At 38.9% G+C, this 22,645-nt stretch overlaps 1 protein-coding gene across 1 annotated transcript in view; it reads left to right on the top strand.

Moving 5' to 3' along the window:
- LOC119594763 (tight junction protein ZO-1-like) overlaps positions 1 to 22,645 on the top strand; it is a gene marked incomplete in the record, with an annotated part of 83,822 nt that overhangs the window by 36,659 nt on the left and 24,518 nt on the right. The window contains 14 exon segments of the mRNA XM_037943858.1: positions 7,616 to 7,788; positions 9,657 to 9,844; positions 10,705 to 10,947; positions 11,262 to 11,406; positions 12,333 to 12,509; positions 15,162 to 15,312; positions 16,340 to 16,491; positions 16,726 to 16,834; positions 17,072 to 17,254; positions 17,596 to 17,767; positions 19,382 to 19,447; positions 21,897 to 22,101; positions 22,232 to 22,403; positions 22,626 to 22,631. Of these exon segments, the coding sequence (XP_037799786.1) occupies positions 7,616 to 7,788; positions 9,657 to 9,844; positions 10,705 to 10,947; positions 11,262 to 11,406; positions 12,333 to 12,509; positions 15,162 to 15,312; positions 16,340 to 16,491; positions 16,726 to 16,834; positions 17,072 to 17,254; positions 17,596 to 17,767; positions 19,382 to 19,447; positions 21,897 to 22,101; positions 22,232 to 22,403; positions 22,626 to 22,631 (2,142 nt within the window).

The following is a 22,645-nucleotide window of genomic DNA, read 5'->3' as shown; positions in this document are numbered from 1 at the left end:
CCCCCTTCTGCCCCCCCCCCCCGCCCTCCCAAGGCCGACTTCTCTGTAGGAACATGATTTTTATTACGGCGGCGAGATCTTACAAGGTGTCGGAGGAAGAGCTTCGTCTAGCCTGGGATTGTGGCAAGACGGGGAGGAAAGGGGGGAGGTGAGGGAGGAGAGGTAGGATTGAGTGTAGGAGGTTAGGTTAGAATGTATTTTTTATTGTGTGGGGTGGGGGTGGGGAAGGTAACTCTGTGTGTTGTAGAGAGAGAGAGGAGAGGGAGAGGAAGAAGAAGAAAGAAAGGTGTGTCGGTTTTTTTTTTTTTTTTTTTTTGTGATGGTGGGTGGTGATGTTTTTGTTGTGTGTGTGTGGGGGTGTGGTGTGGTGGGAGTGTAGTCTGTGTGTTGTAGAGAGAGAGAGAGAGAGAGAGAGAAGAAAGAGGGGGGGAGGGGAGGGAGTGGAGGGAGGGAGAGAGGTGGAGAGGGAGGAGGGAGGAGAGGAGGAGAGAGGAGAGAGAGGGAGAGAGGAAGGAAGGGGAGAGGGAGAGGGAGAGAGGGAGAGGGAGAGGGAGAGGGAGAGGAGAGAGAGAGAGAGAGAGAGAGAGAGAGAGAGAGAGATGATTATATGTACTTACGACAGGGCACGCGGGCGAATGATATGAGGGCCAGGGTATGCGGCGTCATGGGCACAGGTGTCCGTGTGCCCGAGTGCCATCGTGAGCCCGCATGAGCCACGCATAGTGTCATCGCTTCCCTTCCGACGTGGCTCTGGCCTATAGTGCTTATTTTTTTAAATTGTCTTTATCCTTTTATACTATTAATTAATTAATTGATGGATTAATTAATTCATTTATTTACTTATGCAGTAATGATAGTAGTTTCAAGTGATAATAGCCCCCTGTACTGCAATGCTTTATAGGCCATTATGCGATATTAATGATGCAATTACGACGCTGCGTGAAGCCATTAGCATGATTGTAGCTTCGATTGTATCCTGTTATTGGCCTTACTTTTATCTGATCTTATTACCGGTATTTCCTCTAATCTCTGGGAATGATGCGGCGGCCGTTGGTGCTGTTGGGGGGGGGGGGGCGACCCGGGGGCCTCGTCAGCGCCTCTCGCGGGTCCCCTTCTCTCGAGCGGAATTCTTCGTCGCGGTCCTGTCTCCGGTCTCGTCTCTCTTTTCTGCCTCTTCCCCTTCTCTTTTTGTCCGATTCCTCCTCCGCTGCTTCGTTTCTTCTTTTACTTTCTTCGTCTTTTGCTGTTTGTCATATCCTCATTTCTTCTTTATATTTAGTTGTTCTACTCTTTCACTTCGTAATCTCCCCTTTTTATAGCTTAACCCCACCTCCCCCTCATTTTTCTCTTCAGCGCTGCCCCCCCCTCCTCCTCCCCCCTTCCCCTTTCCCTTCCCCTTCCCCTTCCCCTGCCCCCGTCCTGTATAAATTCCTTGAAGCCGCCGCCGAGGGAGGTCGTTATGGAGGGCAGTTGTGGTCTTTGGTCGGGTCGTCGGGGCGGGTCGTCGGGTCATCTGGTCGTCGGTCGCACGCTTCGGCCGACTCCCGCGGGGTCTTGTAGAAAGTGTGGTTGATGTTGATTGCGAGCGATTTCTCTTCACCCTCTCTCTGACTATCTATCTATCTCTGTCGCTCTATCTATCTATCTATATGTCTCTGTCTCAATCTCTCTATATCTCTATCTCAGTCTCTTTCTATCTCTCTCTCTCTCTCTTTCTTTCAGTCACCCTCTCCCTCCCTCTCTCCCTCCCTCCCTCGCCCTGTCTCCTCTCTCTCCCTCCCTCCTCTCTCTCTCACCCTGGTTGTGCTTGTGTGAGCGAATACATTGGCGTGTGCGTTCTTGCATAAGTATGTTTGCGTGTGTGTTTTCCGGGGAAAGAGACGTGACCTGGGATAGGCCGGGCAGCCCCGCCGCACTTATCGATTCCGCCCCGTTGATCAAAGGCAAGAGTCCCGGCCGTAGAGCACTCGGCCATTCACTCGCTCCTTCTCCGGAATTCGGCGCCTAATGAAACGTACGCCGTCAGGCCCTCCTCGCCGTCGGGCCACTCGGACCTCTTTCTTGTACATTGTTCTTCAGGTTATTGTTGTTGTTGTTGTTGTTGTTGTCGTGTCGTCGTCGTCATTGTTATTATTTATCATCATTATTTTTTATTGTTATTATTATATATTATTATGATTATTGTCGTTTATTTATGTCATGGGACGAGTGTATCAGAAAAAATAGGTTTCCTAAGCATGTGTTCATGTTGCCTGCTGTTTTACAAGCTTGCCTATGAACTGTAAATTGGGTGTTCTTGTACGCTTATTTAAGATGCGTAGAGTGAATTGGATGATAGTTGTAGTAAGTGGTACATCACGATGCGTGCCTCTGCAGTGACTAATACCAGAGGCTGTAGTGGTAGTAGTTGTCGTCGTCGTCGTAGTAGTAGTAGCAATTGTAGTAGTAGTAGTAGTAGTAGTAATAGTAGCAGTAACAATAATACTATTATTAGTAGTAGAAGTGATATAAGTTGTTTTTTGTAATAGTAGAAGCAGGAAGAGCAGCAATAAGAGACAAATAGGAGCAGTAGTAATAGCAATGGTAGTCGGGCGCAGCCTTTCGGTTGAACCACTTGGAAATGTCGCCGGAAGCAGATAGAATGTCGTTCAAGGCGAGCGACTCCCGCGCGGCGCTCGCGTGGCAGCAAGTCGATAGTAAGTGGAGAATTCCAAATTAATATCGATGATTACTGATTTTGTTTTCCCTGATTTGACGGTCTCGTGAAGCGCGCGTGGTACCGATGGAGGCGGTGGTTTGCCGAAAGAGGCCTAGGCCTTCGCAGGGTGTTTTGATTGGCGTGCGGGCTGCGGGGGATCGTTGCACTGATTTTTGAGTCAGTGCTTTGGGGAGGTCTGTGTCGTCAGCGAAGGAAATAGATAAATAGATATAGATATTGATATAGAGAGAGGCAAAATAGAATTCCTGTTTCGGCACGAAGGATGCAGACGCCGTCTCTGCTCTGAAACAGATCGCCGGAGTGTGAAGGCCAAGGAGATGAACTGTGCTCTTTGGAATTAACTTCATTGTCTTCCCCAACTTGCTGTGCATTTTTCATTCTTTCTCTGCTTCTCCTCCCTTTTCTCCTTCGGTATTATGGGAGAGTACTTGATTTGCATAGAATAGGCTGCGAAGAAATAGTAATGTGTATTTTAATGTAGCGGTGTAATGCATATCTATAAGATTGTATTTAGATCCCTCTCGTTTTTTTTACGCCGTGGAGATAGCGGTTATGTATATATGAATATAGATGTCGGTGTACAACATGTGGGCGTCGTTGTCTCTCCTCTCCCTCCTTCTCTCTCTCTCCCCCTTCTCCCCCCTCCCCTCCTCCTCTCTCTCTCTCCCTTCTCCTCTCTCCCTCTCTCTCTCTCTCTCTCTCTCTCTCTCTCTCTCTCTCTCTCTCTCTCTCTCTCTCTCTCTCTCTCTCTCTCTTTTTCTTTCTCTTTTTCTCTCTCTTTCTCTCTTCTTACTCTTTCTCTCTTCCCGTGCGAGAACAATCCCAAGGACGGCTGTAATGCAACATTCCTGACGGAGGGACGAATAAAAGCGCCGACTTCGTTATTCCGGCGCCCGGCCTCGAGTGCAATGTGTTGCGTCCCTGTTTGAAATTGGCGATCAAAATAACGGACTTTTGGGTCTATTTTTTTGTTTTTTTGTTTTTTTTCAGAAACACGATGAATTGCATACGTTAGATATTCGTCGTTTTGGTGATTTGTGAATTACAGGCGAGTGGTGAGGCCATCGTTTGTGTTGTTTACGGGGATTATTCTGGTGCTGAATTGAATGATTGTATGATTATTGTGAAACAGACACTTTGTGTGTGTGTGTGTGTGTGTGTGTGTGTGTGTGTGTGTGTGTGTGTGTGTGTGTGTGTATGTATGTATGTATGTATGTATGTATGTATGTATGTATGTATGTATGTATGTATGTATGTATGTATGTGTGTGTGTGTGTGTGTGTGCGCCCCTTTGTCCGGCGACGTCTTCGGCCACCTGGAAGTGTGTCGATTCGCGCCGTATTTCCAGGCCATTATTAGCGAAGGATTATCAAAGGCAGGCGCTGGGGTAGGGGGTAAGGGGGGAGGGGCATGGTTGCTCGCTTTCTCTTGCTCGTCTCTTTTTTTTCTCTCGCTCTTAGTCTGTCCGCCTGTCCTTTATTTCTTATTTGCTCCCCTTCGTTTCCTGTCTTTCGCTTGGGTTTCTTTTCCTCCCCTTTCATTTTTCTCCTTCCCTTCTTCCTCCTATCCCTCCCTTCTGCTTTGCCTCCCTCACTATCTTCCCCTTCCTCCCTCCCTCTCCCTTTACTCCTTCCCCATCCCTCCTCCTCTCTCCCGATCTGTTATTAATTCTCGGATTAATTTCCCTCCATTTGACGCCATTGTCTCCTCGGCCTCATTTTCCCCTTCGCTCAGCTCGCAGTATTGGAGGGGGGGGGGGGTGAGGAGCGGTTCGACTGCTATTCGTTTTCGGGGAAATATGTGCATATGTGTGAGGCCGCTCGGACTCCCGCGCGTGGCCTGGGCGAGGGCGGGAGGCGCTTTGGTGCTTAATTGTTGCTTATACGACAATTGTTATCATCATTGTTATTATTTAATTTTTGTTTCATATGAAAAAGACCCTTTCGTCTCCGTTTATATTTTTATGATCTTTACTGCCTCACCATAGTTATAATCATTACCACCACCATTATGATAACTATCATGTTTACCGTGTATTTCAGTTTACTGTTTCTTCCGCGGCATGTGTTCGTGTGCGTAACGCAGCCCCAGGTACCTTCTCGTAATAGGAGTTTGAGGAGTCGCGTTATTCATCCCGGCGAAGCAGGTGCAAGTGCGGGAAATTAGTGCTACGTCGCGGCCCAGCGGCTGCATAACGTGTGGCATTTGCGTTTGCTCTCTGCCAGGGTTTGGTGCAGGAGAGTTTTTTTTGTGAATGATAGTAAACGATTCGACTGCTGCATGTCGCAGAGGGTTAATTACACGCACTTCCAATATCTACGTCTGTGAATATATATTTTTTCAGCTGTAAGTGAAGGAAGTCTTGTGTCGTTACACCGTAAAGATCTGGAACCGTGTTCGCTCTCGTTTTTATGTGCGATCACTTTGGTTGACATATCTTCACCCGTTGCGGCGACGAGACATTAGGTTAAAGGTTGTAAATTTCCATGCGCGTGTTCGTTATGTTTTGTAATATCCCATCATATGCCATGTTAGAATAAATGTACTAGATATAATATTAAGACTAAGATGCGCTAAAATAGAGGTTTTCCAAATGGTGCTCCAGGGTTCAGCGAAGTTGAAGAGGCTCCAGAGAAAATCTACGATTAATTACTCACTTTAAAGCTTCTTAAGATAAATTTCAAAATTTGTATGTTTATGTGCTGTACTTATTTATTAGTCTATTTATTTGTAGCATACCAATAGTTTTCTTTAAAATAGAACAGGGTCTTTAGATTGAATATATAAATGGGGTCGTTGGAAGTGAAAAGGATAGAAATCAGTGCACTGAAGAATTGTGTGCGTGCGTGTGTGTGTGTGTGCCTGTAGCGTGTGCATGTGTGTGCGCGAGCGCGTCTGTGTGTGTGTCAGAACTTTCCGCTCCTTTTGTGCAAATGTCCAAAGTGTTTGGGAAGTTCGGTTTTGTGCGAATTTTGGGGACTTGGCAAATCGTGCGTTTGCGGAGCGAGTCAGAGACAATGAATCTTTCTGTATTTTGCATCGATCGCTGTCCCAGTAATTTTGCAATCTTGTGGGAGCGAGGGCAAGTTAGAGGACAAAGTTAGAATTCAATGCAAATTCCTTGCGTTCATACATCTATCCATCTATCCATATATCCATCCATGCAAAGTTAATACATCATATATGATGAAGTTGTGTGCAACATTGCATGGACAATATAGCATAATACATGCATATACATGCATGCTCATCACCATCATCCATCATCATCCATCATCATCATCCATCCATCATAAGTATACATACATACATAATACATGCAATAATTCATACATACATACATATATACATACATATATACATACATACATACGTGTACACAGACGTACATGTATGCATAAATACATGCATGCATACATGCATGCATGCATGCATGTATGCATGCATGCATGCATGCATCCATCCATCCATCCATCCATCCATCCATCCATCCATCCATCCATACATACATACATACATACATACATACATACATACATACATACATACATATATACATACATACATACGTGTACACAGACGTACATGTATGCATATACACATTAAGTGCATTCTTATTGAAATGGTTAAAATCAGATTTTGGTGGAAATTGCTTTCGCTGGGACACGCTATGTTTACTTTGCTTGTGTGGTCGATAGCGTGCTTTTACCGCCATTAAACGTGTGGCGAACGTGTTACTCTAGTGAGGCGGGTATGTGGATATGAATTATACAAATTTGGTGAACGAGTTAGTGCGGATAGTACGTGGATAGCCGTGGAAATTTAACCTTGGCAGATGTTGTTTTCCCCATCCATCCCCTTCTCCGTCCCTCCCCTTCCTTCCTCTTTCTCCTATCCCTCCCACGCCATAACCCCTCCTCCTTTCGCTTTCCCTTCTTTCCCCCCTCTCCCCTTCTTCACTCCCCTACCTCTCTCCCTTTCCTCTCCCCCTTCCCCTCTTCTCTCCCCTCCCTCCCTCCCTTCCCCTCTTCTCTCCCTCCCTCCCTTCCCCTCTTCTCTCCCCTCCCTCCCTTCCCCTCTTCTCTCCCTCCCCCCCCCCCCCTACGTATTTCTCTGAGGTCCCGGGCCGCCCGCGGAAGCGTTTCGTTATATCGCCGCCATTTTCCCCCCGAAGCGGTTTCATGAAAGGGTTTCCATGGTGGCAAAGTCCCCCATGAATATTAATGCGTCGGAATTTTTTGGGATTGGTTGTAACGTTGTCTGAAAGGCAGATGGCTCTCGTGCCCTTCTTTGGATTTGATTTTATTTATTATTTTTTTTTACTGGTTGTAGAGCGGTTAAAAAGTGATTACAAAGGTGCTGATTGATCGTTTATTGCTCTTTTTTGCGGTTTTATTTATTCAGTTACAGGAAAATTGAATAATAATGTTTTTTTTTTTCAGAACTTTTATCAGTTTCACTTGTTGGCTTATTTTACCAACATTGAGTCAAGTGTATTGTATTCATGTATTTAGGTTAACAATTTTAATTACATATTTATTCGAGTATATGGTCATACTAATATAATATATATTTTCAAATGTGTCACATGTTTGTTTTCACATATTTATTGAAGTTGCTTAATCATTCATATATGTATATTCAGTAGACGCACATTTTTTTTTATTAATTTACCGTTATCGTTTTTCACATTTAATGCAAGATGCTTAACGCGTGGGAATTTCTGGGGTGCCGCGGTGTCGGTCATATTCGCTCGTTGACTGATTCATTTTATCCCCACATTAATTCACATTGAGCTTCGTTGATGAACTCGTTTTGTTTCTCATTGATTCACACTAAGCCTCATTGAGAGACTCATTCCACTTCGCCCTTTCATTCCCCGCCGTTCCATTGCAGGGTGGCGAGCGCGTGGTGTGGGAGTTCCACAACGTGACGCTGACCCGGGTGCCTGGCTACGGCTTCGGCATCGCGGTCAGCGGCGGACGCGACAACCCGCACTTCACCAACGGCGACCCTTCCATCGCCATTTCGGACGTGCTCAAGGCCGGGCCCGCCGAGGGGAAGCTACAGTAAGTCAGGGGGAGTGTGTGTGTGTGTGTGTGTGTGTGAGTGTGTGTGTGTGTGCGGGTGCGCGCGTGCGTGTGTGTGTGTGTGTGCGTGCGTGCGTGTATGTGTATGTGTATGTGTATGTTTCTGTGTTTCTGTGAATTTCCCTGTAAATATTCTAGCATCTGTGCTGTAAACTGCTGTGTTTGTGCTACAGAAGGAATATCATTGTAAATATTTTGAGTATGTACAGTGTAAAGTCGCTGTTTGGCTTATCATATAATGTGTATATACATTTTTTTGTATTATTGTCATCTCTGGCCTACTTAAGACTGAGAGTAAACATTTAGCAAATTGTCCATTAAGAGGAAAGTCATGTGATCGTCTAAGTATCATAGTTAGGAACGTATGTAAGAATTGAGAATGAAAATATATCCAAATTGCCATTGTGACTGTGTCTTCTCTGACGCACTAATGTAACTATGCCATATTCGCTTCCTAATCCATGTTAAATATCCCTGCCTCTGTACCCATAGGTGAGTTTTTCGTCATGTGTAAAACCTTTCGTATTTTTTGCAAGTTATATTGCTAGATTTCCCTTACTTTCCAGTTAATTATCCGAATTCTTACAAGCATTTTGTCCATGATATATTTCGTGTCTGATCATAAGCTTATCCATATAAAGATTAATGCATATTTTTTGTATATGAAGTTTGTCCTTTTCAAAAGATTTTCTCGTGTTTAGCATTTTGTGGCTAACTAGTGGTTGGTTATTAGCTTTACGAATTTTATGGGTAATTATGTAAACTTGTTTGTTTCTTCATTTTTTGCTTAAATGCTTCGTGGATGGAATTGGTTTGCTTGTAGAACAAATCTTCTCTGTGCTTTTTTTAATTTCTTTTTTAAGGTACTGGCATATGTGAGGGTGCTATATCCTGGCTCTCTCTCTCTCCCTTCCTCCCCCCCCTCTCTCCTCTCTCTCTCTCTCTCTCTCTCTCTCTCTCTCTCTCTCTCTCTCTCTCTCTCTCTCTATCTATCTATCTGTCTATCTATCTATCTATCTCTCTCTTTCTCCCTCTCTCTCCCCCTCTTCCTCTTTCTCTCTCTCTCTCTACCCCCACCCTCCTTCCATCCTTTCTTCCTTATTACGAAACGATTCAATAGAACACTTTTTTGTAGGTAAGAAAGTTAAAGAATTGCCGATTTTTACCCGTAGTTTGAGTAGGAGAAAATCCTGGTCTGAGCATCATTGTTTAAATTTTCCAAGCTGCTTAATGATTATTTAGTTTCTTTTGTCGTATTTGCGAATTGATTTCCTTGCATGCAAAAAATTCAACTCCATTATGCTCGTTTATGTCATTCACATTTAATAGATTGTTTGTTATAGTATTTTTACAACTGCAGTTTGTGTTTTTATTTTGTTTATAGATACATTGATATATATATATATATTATATATATATATATATATATATATATATATATATAATATTTTTTTTTTTTTTTTTTTTTTTTTTTTTTTTTTTTTTTTTTACATAATTTGATACTAGATGATGCGGAGAGGTACACCAATGATATTTTCTGTTATTGTTAATTCTGAGGTTGATAATTTGCTTATTGGGTAATGGTTTCATTTAAGTAATTTTAGTATTTTGATATTTGTTTTTTCCCAGAGATCAGTAGATTATTTTTCCCTTTAAAAACTTGAATCTTTTATGAACCACATCATGTCCAGTGAGGTAGTGTGATTTTCAGAATCATCACTTTAATCATTTTGCTTATCCCTTTACATGTAGATGCCATTACAAATCAGTTTCTCCTTGTCTTTCTCACCCATAAGCAAACCTGTCATCATAAATCACTAATATGTGATTTCGTTTTTGCCTCATAGAATCAACGACCGACTAATATCAGCCAACAGCATCAGCCTAGAAAATGTGGACTACGCCCGCGCGGTGCAGGTGCTTCGGGACTCGGGCGCCGCCGTGCAGCTGGTGGTCAAGAGGAGGATCGTGCTGCCCGCCGCGCCCGAGGCCCAGACGCTCAAGGTCACCCTCACCAAAAATAAGAAGAAAGATGGTAAGCAGTTTTATCATTCATCTTTAGTTGCTTACACACGCACACGCACATACACACACGCGCACGCACGCATGCACGCTCACTAAAGTGATTGAAAGCTGGTTTTTGTAGACGAAGTATCGGCGATAAGCTCCCTCTCATTATCTTTAAATAAAGGATTATAATTAAAACAGCCTTTTCACGTGGAATTTTTATGTCAAACAAACGAAATTTGGAAGTAGACATTGCTGCGCCCAGAATCAATTAGATATTTTTTTCATTAGTTGGTTATTTGCATTTAGCAAATTTGCATTTAGCGAGTTCTTTTAGTATCAAATTCTAGGGTTTTACTGTGTATGAGAGGAGATACTATACAGGTAATAAATTTAACTCAGGCTCACTGTTGCACAGTGCTAGTGTTAACAGTAACTGCACAGCTAAATACACATCATCTACACATCAGCTTAAGTCCATGCTGATGTTCACAAAAAAAAAGAAAAAAAATGAGTGAGAGGTAAGCTCAAGTAGTTCAGTAAGCTGCCTAAAACAGTTCTAAATGCACCACCCTCTGGCTTACTGAGTGACTGGCTTTGCCCTGAAGCCTGCAACACATATAGCTACATTATCAGGTTAATTTGATTAATGATCTTTTACTAATGGTAATATATATACTTTTTATTTACTAGTTAACTGAGCTTAGGATATCCCCCTTTTCATTTGGTGATTGATAAAATATTTTATGTATGATCATTCTATATTATATAAAGTCTCCTGATATTTGATGTCTTGTGGCTTCCCTAATTTCTCTGCTTATGTGGCATGAAAGGTATGACCATTTTTAAGATTTTTTGTTATTTATTTTCTCTCTCTCTCTCTCTTAGATTTCGGCATAGTGTTAGGCTGCCGCATCTATGTGAAGGAGATCTCAAACAAGGCAAGTGTCGAGAAGGATGGCAACCTAAAAGAAGGTGATGTGCTCCTACGCATCAACTCGACGTCGACCGAGAACATGACGCTGAAAGAAGCACGGAAGGTCCTTGAGAGCACGAAGGAGAGGCTGCAGCTCCTGGTCCGGAGAGACCCTCCTCCTCCCATGATGGCACCTCCAGATCACACTGTCAAGGGTAAGGCATTTGGGAGGCACGGCTTGTGCTAATACTTGTTAAGTATATTCTGCATTCTGTATTGTAATTATATTTATTGCATATGAAAATAATTAGCTTCTGGATTATGCTTTCTTTTTCTTTTTTTAGAATAAAGAATGCTTACGAATTGTAAATTGTATTTCATAGAAGAAGAAACAAGGTACTCTCACAAACTAGTTTAGAACATCCTGATAAGTCTTGTTCAGTAGACTGATACAAAAGGCCATCTTTGAAAACTGTTTTATTTATTAAAAAAAAAAGAAAAAAGGCTATCCAATTGAATGCCATTCCAGATATCCGCAATCCTGAGTACAGTGACACACGTCCAAACTACCCAACCCAAAACTTGTACGTTCAGCCCCCAACCCGATCAGAACCTCAGCGTAGCATTTATGGTCCAGACACCCCAGATGCGAAAAACAACCTCATGAGGTCTGGGTAAGTAATAATTCTTTTATATTCTAAAGACTTCTCTGGTATTTTTAATTTTTTTTTTTATAACACAAACTACTTCATTGGATTTGATAAATTTTAGTAATTACTTATAACATCTATGTATATATATTTTTTTAGATCATATATTTTTGGGTGGTGTTCACTTTGTTTTTTGTTTTTTTCCTTCACTGATTGGCTATATATTCTTAACATTTTGTATGAGTTTTAAGAAGTATTAGGATTAATTTTTTAGAAAGTCATGTAGTTAAGGTTGGATGATTTTGAATTTGAAGAGATATTTGTAATGACTTGCAGTAATGGTAACATTAATTACAGAGTGTGTATACTTTTGGTAGGTTTCACTTGAATAACAGCTTTTGCTTCTTTATATATACATGTCTATATCTATATACATATGTAGGTTCTAAATCATGCTGCTCTCCTCTTTGTACCCTAGTCTAATCACACAACCATGGGTTAGCAAAGTACTCTGCTTCACCAGGTTTGGCACAGTTTTGTTCAAGGCTTCATAATGCACAGATGAAGCTTGGGCCTCTCTCCGACCTTCAATTCACCCAAGCCATTTTACTTTTAGACCTCCTTAGTCCTGTTTTTATTTTCTTTTTCTTTTTTTTCCTTTTTTTTTGCCTTAGTACAATTAATAATTAATTGAAGAAAAAATCATAGAAATAGAGTTTTGGATTAATGAGGTTCTTTAATTTAGTTTTGCTTTCCTTTTTCTGTTTTCATTTTTGAAAATTTTAATATTTTCTCATCAATTCCAATCAGTTGCCCACATCTTTTCATGGGTTTAAGATTCTCGTGCACGAAGGCTTATATACATGTCTGTTTAAGGAAGGTTTGGGAGAGTGCCTAGTCTCAATACATCCCCCAGCACTGCCATAACCCACTGCTGCTGTTATGTTCAGGTATAACCCTGGGGGCATGTCATCGGGGGAAGCTCCATTTGGTTTAGATGACCAGGGCTCCCCCCAGGATGATGCTCCTCCCCCACGTCCTCCCCTCCCCCGTCCTGAGGATTACTTCCCTCGTCATGCACCTAAGGAAGGCCAAAACTCACCATCCAAGGGCCCCAGCCTCCCGGTGTAGGTTTTTATGCCCTTTTGGTCACTGCCTCTCCTACAATATCTGTTTACGGTTAGCTGACATATATACATATATATATATATCCATCTCTGATCTTTGGAACTGTCACTTCTTCTCACTGTCTTCTTGTACACTTTTAGCAGACTTTAACACATTAAACTCTTGTGCTCCTGATCACGGGGTTTCCTTTATTGATTGGAAATAGAGTTTGAACATATGATTATTAACATATCATTTCCCCCTTTGCATTAGGAAGTAAAATTAATAAATGTATATTTGTTTTTTGGTATAGGAGGAATCATGCAAAATATATTTGATTTTGAGATGTCTGCAAATTCACATCTCATATGATTGATTTAGCGTACTCTGATTTTATTCAACAGAAGTCCTTCCTCTGCGACTCACTGTATGCAAAAACTGAATGCAGTATTTCATTCTTTGTGTCATATTATTGTACTTAGAATAAATTGTTGACTGAAATTGTTTTATGTAGAGAGGTGCAAGAAAAAAAAAGAATATACAAATATTAAATGAATGATGTACAATGTAGTAATAAACATTGACAGGCTGGGATTTGTATTAGAATGTTAGACATGAAAGCTATTGTTATGCCATTGAATGCCCCTTTTAACTCCTGTTGACTCGACCTCTCCTTTCCTGCTTTCTGTCTCTCTGATCTTAGTAGCCATCTCCGTCTGCCTTTTATGTCAATGGAAAGTGTACTGCACTCTTGTTTTTTTTTTTTTTTTCTCACTCTCTCTCTCTCTCTCTCTATCTGTCTCTCTCTCAACTAATGATTAGAGCACTGTGATGACTCGTAGCTTCTCTCACACTGGTATGTGGCCTGGATATGACACTTACATTTGGGGTGCTTTACTAACAGTGTTATAATTTGGGTGCTATATTCACTTGATTACATTTTGCTGCGATTGCTAATAATTGCTTGGGATTAATTAATTTTAGCTTAAAATTATATTTTTTTCCCTGATTTTTTTTTTCTCTCTCTCCTTAGGAGAACTATATACAGTGATTGCATATGAAATGTTTCTGATGGTGTTAACTGCAATGAGTTTGATAATTTGAGATGATGTTAAATGTTTTGATGTTAATAATTGTTCATAAGATACAAAGCTTGTAATGATTAACAGAAAAGTAGTAATTTCGCAGCATTGCATATATTAAACTGCAAAATAAAGTAATGAATAAAATGTAGGATTAGGGTAAATATGATGCTTATTGATCTTACATTCTTAATGTCAATAGGAATAGTTTAGTCATCATTATTAGACAACATCTAGATGAAGATAGAAGATTAAATAGTATATTATATACCTAGATGCATATGTTTTCCTACTGGAGGTAATGGAGTTATGGATCATTTTTAATTACTTTGTAGATGGGAAATAGTTTACTAATGATATGCTATCACTTGGTATAGCAAATGAAATCACAATGAAGGTAGTATTGAAATATTTATTTGGTTATGATTCTGATTTTTTATGTTATCACACAGGATAGTATATTTTTTGAACTTGATCTCCCCCCCCCCTAGAATACTATTTTATGCTTATTTTTGAAAATAGTTATTGTTTTCTTTTTTGACATTAAAAAAGAGAAGTTGCTTCTTTATTCCTCCTAAAGTCTCCAATAAATTTTATTGTTCTGATATTGCATCTTTAGGAAGTAAATATCCTTAGTTTCCTAAATTGATCTGTCAGTGCTCATGGTGAATAAATTTTGTGTTGTGTTTATCTCATACAGTAGTTTCTGAGAAATAAAGGTTTGCATGATCTGGTAACTGGTGAAATAGCATTCATGTTTCAAGTTCTCAGTTGTGTCTCCAGCTTTATACTAAGATATAAAGAATATGTGTTGATTTAAGAGAATATATCCCGCCTATAATCAGTAAAAAAAAGCCACATTCATGCGATAAATTTATAAGGAAGCGATTCAGGCTAAACTGTATTGAAAAGTATTTTTAAACTGAAGAATATTTTATTTTTGCTTGGCCGTTGTTAAGTGCATTTTCACTTATGTCACAGGAGCTTCTCTCTTGGCTTAGAGCAACAAAATTTATTAGTTTATATATTTCATATCTTTTTCTGTTCTTTACTCTTGGTTATTTTTTGTTTTTGACTTTTTTCCATATTTGTTTCAGTTTAGTTGTTACATACTTTAGTTTTTCAATGTTGATTTATTAATTTGTTTGTTTATCTTTTTTTCTGTGTTACCCCTCTTGCACAGCCATATCACAAGGTCACTACTTGTGTTGGGTCTCTTGCTTCTTACCTTCCTCAAGAACTATGTCAGCAAACTTAGATTAGAAGTAACGAGAGTTGCAGGCTGTTGAGTGCTTAATGATTATATATGCTTCATTATATATAAAATAAGTGTGTGACACAAGCTGAGTGAGATTATTTGTGGAAATATCTTTTTAGTAAATTTGTGCTTGAACTTGTTACTTAGTACTAGTTCATAGTAACAATAGCAAAATTTGCCATTAAAGTACAACTGAGATTTAATGTTAAAGTTTAAACTAAACTAAATTGCTTTAAAAAATTGCTGAAGTGTTACTTGTGGTGCAGTATTTTGCTTTGTGTCTGAAGTGCTAACAAGGCTCAGGTTTTAATCTCATCCATTTCGGTGTGTAGACCAGACCCACGTTTTGTGAGCTTCAAGAAGGAGGGGAGTGTGGGTATACGATTAACAGGCGGCAACGAGGTAGGAATTTTCGTGACGGCAGTGCAGCCCGGATCGCAGGCTCAGCTCCAAGGACTTATACCAGGCGATAAAATACTTAAGGTGAGCTCCTGATTGTTCTTTACCCCTTTGATCAGGGTGCTTTACTGCTCACACATGGTCCAAAATCCGGGCATTAGACTTGAGTTGTCACTCTCACAGGTGTGTGGCTTGAAGGCCAGACACACAGGAATGCTCATGTGTAGCAACAAGATTCCTTGCCTCCCCTTTGCAGTGTTATTTTTACTCTTTTTCTCCATAGGCATATTTTGCTTGTCTGCCATTTTCCAGTATCTATATGTCATTTTGATAAGCTGTATCTAGATGGTAATAGACCGTTTTCCTTGCACAGACCCCATATCATCTGTCTAGGTAGTCCATAACCCTGTGCAATAATACAAACAATAAGTAACATTTTCTTAATTGTGTAATTTAATTTTTTTTTTTTTTTTCTCATAAAATTCAATTTTCTCTAATACAACCTGCACCACGATCATGGTGGGCAGGAATAGGATCCTAAGCATGGAAACGTCCTAACTGAAGCCACTGCTCTTCCGGTCATGGCTCATGGATGGTATATTCCATACTCTTTTATCAATAGGAATAATGCAGTAGCCCCCAACTAAATGCCCACTGAATCTAATCACCCTCCTAGAACTTTGTACACTTGTGGTGAGTTATATCCATCACCCTGGCCTCCAGCCAAAATTCTCATGACAGATTTTTCCATCATTGGCATGTTCATGTCATCTGACCCTCAAGCCATATTTTTTCATGAAGTGATTATCATGTCACCCTGATCACAGGGCTCAAACTGTCTACCCTGTAAGAGCAAAACATATCAAGTGCCTTGTTTAAAGGAAAAGGGTTCAGATTGGATGTATTTGTGAAGTTTCATTATATTGAGATTTTTTTCTTTCCATTTCTCAATAGCGGAATGTATTCTCTTTAAAAATTCTTGCAAGAATCAATAATTTAGTTAATTATTATGTAGATACCAAGATCATCTATTTAAAGAATTAAAAAAAACCAATGTCTGATAAAGTTCATTCTACAATGGTTCATTTGCTTCACACCCTCCTCCCACCAGGTTAACGACATGGACATGGCAGGCGTAACGAGAGAGGAAGCAGTTCTTTACCTCATGAGTCTTCAGGATCAGATTGACCTCATTGTACAGACACGTAGGCAAGACTATGAACTCATTCTCAACAATCAAAAGGGAGATCTCTTTTACATAAAGTAAGTGATTCGGGAATGTTCCTTTGTAATACATTTGGGCAAGTGTTGATTTTTTTTAATGGGTATAGCATTGTGATATATTTCTTAGTTAGGGATTGAAGGTATTTTATGCTGTTTTTAAAGAATGTTTGTGTTACAGTTGATGCATTTTATTAGTAACGTAGATAAGAGTAAGGATTTGATTACTAAGCACTAGGTGGTTATCTGAATATAACTTGTATTTTTATCCCACAGGACACACTTCCATTATGAACCCAATGGAAAATCTGAACTGAGCTTCCGTTCTGGAGACATCTTTCGTGTTGTAGACACATTGCACAATGGTGTTGTGGGGGCATGGCAGGTAAGACTGTGTGGAATTGAGAGCAGCCTTGTGACTTCTCTTGAATTTTGGTTTTATTTTACTCCTCAGAGACTTCTTTGTTGTTTGAGTTGACAGAAGATTTTACTATTTCATTGTTGTTTTTTTCTTTCTTTTTCATTTTTTTGGGTAGGGTATAGTAATTTGGGAGCTTAAAGTTTCAAACAAAAATTTGAAGTGGCAGAGAAAATAAGTAAATAAATTTATTTAACTCCACAGGTTCATAGAATTGGTAGGAACAACCAAGAGACACAGAAGGGTATAATACCCAACAAAGCACGTGCTGAGGAGCTGGCCACAGCACAGTTCAATGCTGCAAAGAAAGAGCAGACTCAGTCTGAGTCACGTAGCGGATTCTTCAAGAGACGGAGAAATTCTCGCAGATCAAAGTCCCTGGGGAAGGTATGAAGATTTTAGAGGGGTATTAAGTAATGTAAACTTCTTTAATGCTAGATTTAGTATATTTTTTTTGTGTCAGTCATACCTAGATTCAGTATGCAGTGCTGCTCCTTTATTTAATATATTATTATCGATATATTTATTGGTGCCTTTTTATCATTCACAAGTAATTTCAATTTGATAATTGGTGTTAAATGGCATTACATTGTTGATTTTCATCTGTGTTTTGATAATTAGGATTGTTGATAATGAGATTTACAAATATCCTTTTGATCTTTCCTCCTTTTTCCTTTTCAATCTTTATCCTGAAGGTTCAGTCTTACATCAGTTTATCCTTTCAATAGGACCACTGGGAAGATGTGGTATTCGCAGACTCCGTGTCAAAGTTTCCTGCGTATGAGAGGGTGACTCTTCGACATCCGGGCTTCGTGAGGCCAATTGTACTCTTTGGCCCCCTGGCAGACATTGCACGGGATAAGCTGCTGAAAGAAAATCCTGAGAAATATGCATCTCCACGTAAGTATTCTTCTTCCTGTTTGGGTCTGTTGAATTTTTTTCTTTCTTTCTTTTTTTTTATAAGTATTATATTACATGATACAACTACAATTACATGATAAGTGTAGCAATTTTAATGGCTTGTACAGTGATTAGCGTAGATCCTTCACTACTTTATGAAAGGGATTAGGATTTTCAAACACAAACAAATAATGTAAATTATGAAATGTCACTACTTACATTCCTCCCAGTATAGTTTATTTTTCTCAAAGTATATTAGCTCTCATTATGGCATGTGCCACATGGTTGCCATATTAAGCAATAGGTCTCCTTGTTTAGCCTGCCTTTGATTAATTTAATTATGACTAGGAATTTAATCAAGCATGGCCAGAATTTTAGTCATTTTATTTTTTTTTATTTCCCAAGGCCATGAAATGACAACTAAGATTTATGCTTGGGATTTGTATCGTCTTGATAGCAACAGTGTTTATTAAACAGTATCACAGATCATTGAAAAGAATTACCTTATTAGTATTTTTAAAGTCAGGTGTCAGGTGTGAGATGCAAGTAGGTAGCGTTAATTTAGGAGTTTCAAAAAGACAGAAAGAACGAAGAGAAAGGTAAACTTTGATACACTTTTTTTTGTATCTTAGACATGAGAAGGAAAGTTCATTGGCAGTGATCCCTTTTTTTAAGACTTAAAGGATTATGATTACTTTTATTTAACTGCTAGTTGAACAGTAAAAACAACAACTAAGGGCTGATTCATTGGTATGTTTTAATGGAACCTCTTTGTATACATTAAAGGAAGTAATTACAGAAAGTGAAATACATTGCAAATCCCAAGCTTTAGTTATTTTTACACGTGCACATATACATACACACATGTGCCCACAAAAAAACACACACACACACACACACACACCACACACACACACACACACACACACACACACACACACACACACACACACACACACACACAACACACACACGTGCCCACAAAAACAAACACACACACACCACACACACACACACACACACACACACACACACACACACACACACACACACACATTCACTTTTTTGTCCCCCCCAAAAGTAGATAATTTTTTATGCTTGATCTGCATCATTTCACAAGCAAAAGGTAGTCAAGAGTAAAGAGGTTTCATTAAGATTGGTCCTTTTAGATAAGTACACCTATTAATCCAGGTCTCCAGGGTATGCATCCTTATTTGTTTTAGATGCTGATGTAATGAGCACCACTTTATTTGTTTTAGGTCACATTGTCAAAATGATTTCTTTGTACATAGTTACTTTATACTTAGATTGCACACTTGCACTTTCTTTGCACTTATTTGCACTATGCACAATTTGCACCCTCAGGAAGAAAAAAAAAAAAAAAAGAAATAGTCACAGTTTCATCAAGAAGCACATTAGTTAATGATTTATAACCCTTTCATTCTTGTGTTTTCTGTTTATCCATTTATCATTAATTTGGTTCCTTGTCTATGTGGTGTTAGCAGAGGCTTAACCATGTACTGTACTGTGAAGAGGCAGTCCCATAGTGTAAGGCCAAAGGTATGGTAAAATGATCAGCTTAATGAAGGAGCTTCCCTGCTTTGGTATTTTCAGGCATATACATGCGGCTCACAATGCCTATTCCGTGTTACGGGGGGTATCCGTACCCCTCACTCCGGGGTAAGGAATTAAAAGGTTAACGAGTGCACCTCATTCCAGCATTTTTGAACAAGCATGGTGTGATTGATTCGAAAATCATAGTGATTGGTATCCAGATATTGCATTTGAAAGAATCCACGACCTCAAAAATAGATGACAAATTGTGAATGAAGTTTTCTTTGTTTTTTAAAGATGAGAAAGTACATAACCTTTAATTTGAATTAATCTGATGTGAATCTTTTGGGGTTATGTATATTTCAAAGCAAAATGTCAGGAGAAATTATGAATAATCCCAAACCTGTTATTAAGATTTTAAGAATTTTATTTGGCCTTAATTGCAGTTGGTATTGTCAAAATGCCATTGATTTTTTTTCTTTTCTTTTTTCTGCTAATGATTTAAATTTGTAGTTTTTTCACCCTTTGCTAATCATGAATTTTAATATTACTGAATGATAGCCATCTTGATGATTTTATAAATGCAGTGCCAGCTAATAAACACCTTGTCTAAACTAGTCCAGTAAACAAAGCAGCTATGTTTATATTTCTTTACACATTTTAATTTTCCTTGCCAATGGAACAGACCACGAAATATATGAGTTTGAAAGAGTGGAGAATCCGTAGCATGAGTAGATTTTTTGATATATGGTTATGCCGTTATTTTGAAATCTCTTTGTAGACTTTACCTGAAAATTTGAACACACATTGAGATTTTTTTTTTTCCATCGCGTAGACCCATAGCATCTTATTTCATATGATTGTATGTACATTTATCTCATGGTGGACAGAGTTTACTTGTTGAGGTTATTTTTCCTTCCATCATTTATGCCGAGGGTACCTTCCTCCTGTTCCTGTTTTTGTTGTGAGCAGTGGTATCAGACTTAGAATTTTTACGACTTTTGAGAATTACCTTTTGATAGAGAGATACTGAGTGCCAGGATGCTAGTGTATTCTCACAGGTCACAGGTCTGAAAAGGAATGCTGCTTCTTATTTATTGGTTTTAACAGGCAAACCATTTTGAGAGTGTTACAGGATAGAAATTTTTTAGTGATTCAGTTATGAATACTTTGTGTATGTGTTTTGTTTGTTTGTTTGTTTGTTTGTATGTGTGTGTGTGGTTGAATGTTTGTTGTGTGTGTGTGTGTGTGTGTGTGTGTGTGTGTGTGTGTGTGTGTGTGTGTGTGTGTGTGTGTGTGTGTGTGTGTGTGTGTTTGTTTGTATGTGTGTGTGTTTGTTTGTATGTGTGTGTGTTTGTTTGTATGTGAGTGTGAGTGTGAGTGTAAGTGTGAATGTGAATGAGTGTGAGTGTGAGTATGAGTATGAGTATGAGTATGAGTATGAGTATGAGTATGAGTATGAGTATGAGTATGAGTGTGAGGTGTGTGTGTGTTTGTGTGTTATATATATATATATATATATAATATATATATATATATATACATATATATAATATATATACATAATCATATATATATATATATATATATATATATATATATATATATATATATATATATTTATATATGTATGTATGTATCCATATATATATATTCTTTTTTTTTTTTCTTTCTTTCTTATTATTTATAATATAATGTGATGTAATATAATTTAGGTGACTTTTTCTTCATGCCTTTTTGGTTGAATTGTTCCAGTGTGTCTTCTCTTCTATATATATTGAATCTTGAATGTTTCTTGGGCAATTAGTGTGCATGGTCATTGTCTTCTTGGCCCTCCTTTTCCCTCAGTTCTTATTGATTAGTGTTCCCAGAAGCTCAGACTTTGGATAGCCTCTCCTGTGGACTGTTTTACAGGTAGTGTAAAAGTAGCAGGTAGAAGTAGAGTTGTGCTCTCATACATACTTGTCTATTGTTACTTGAATTTTTATTTTGAAATAAAAGTGTTTATATGGTTTCAGAATGTTTTCCATATGGTATGTGCATTGTTTGTAGACTTGTCTGTAAGATGCCTGTATAATGCTATGACATTCTCTGTTTTATCTGGGGGGCTTTTATGTTAAAATGCATAGGCAGTTTCCTTGTAAAACTTAGATTTATCCAATACTTGAAAGATGTACAGTAGCTTCAGTCTTAAAAAGATAATAATTTTAATTACAGAAGTAATTTGCTTTAGAACATAGAGAAGATGCTAAAGGCTAAAGTCATAGATTCATTAAATGCCATTGAGCAATTTGATCTTGCATATATACATTCTTCTGTTGCATGCACTGTTGGTGTATTTTATGGTGTTGTATTTGATTTAATGTTTTTATTTGAGTTTATACTTATCATCTCTTTTATTCTTATAGGCTCTTCCTCCCATCTTTCCTGTTACATTTTTATTTGTCATTTCAATATAGATCAGGAAGTCAGCAACATCTTCATAAATGTCACTGAAACTTGCTCTTCTGTGCATTAGCAAAGCCAGCACAAAATGCCTGACCGCTTTTCCTCCCTCTTTCCCTGGCTCTCACAGAACTGGACAGCAGTGGAGAGAAGCCGTCGGGCATCATCCGCCTAAGTGCCATCCGTGAGATCATGGATCGAGGCAAACATGCAGTACTGGATATCACGCCCAATGCAGTAGACCGTCTCAACTATGCTCAGTTCTATCCTGTTGTCATCTTCCTAAGAGCTGAATCTAAGCAGATTGTTAAAGAGCTTCGTAGTGGATATCCAAAGTAAGTAAGGAGGGTTTATTGGAAGTAAAATTGGAAGAGAAAATTTTTCAGTCATTTACAGATGATTTTCAATTATTTTCTCTCTTGCATTTTTCCTCTGTATAGCATTTTTTTCTTTCTCTTTTCTTAGGGGCAGGATGAGCAGCAAGAAATTATTTGACCAGAGTGTGAAATTGGAGAAACTGTGGTCACATGTGTTTACTGCCACCATCAGCCTCACACAACCAGAGGCTTGGTTCCGCAAGATCCGGGAAATCATTGACAAGCAGCAAAGTGGCCCCCTATGGATGTCAGAGACTAAGGTACATCATCAACCAGAATTCTTTAACTTTAAAGGCTTTTTACCAGTGAACCTGTATTGCTATAGAAATCTAGGCTAGTATTGTTGATTAAAGGATTTTCTTGTAAATTATTGAGGTTGTGAAATTGAAATATCTTCTAAACATTGGTACACATCACTGACAATATTGATGACTGTTTTAAAGATATTAATTTTCCCCACACTTTTATCATGGAACATATAGTTGCATGTGAGTTGAATCTT

Source organism: Penaeus monodon, chromosome 3 (genome assembly GCF_015228065.2).
Source record: "Penaeus monodon isolate SGIC_2016 chromosome 3, NSTDA_Pmon_1, whole genome shotgun sequence".
NCBI lineage: Eukaryota > Metazoa > Arthropoda > Malacostraca > Decapoda > Penaeidae > Penaeus > Penaeus monodon.
Note: the sequence above shows the minus strand (reverse complement) of the source record. Positions and strands in the feature narration are given on the sequence as shown.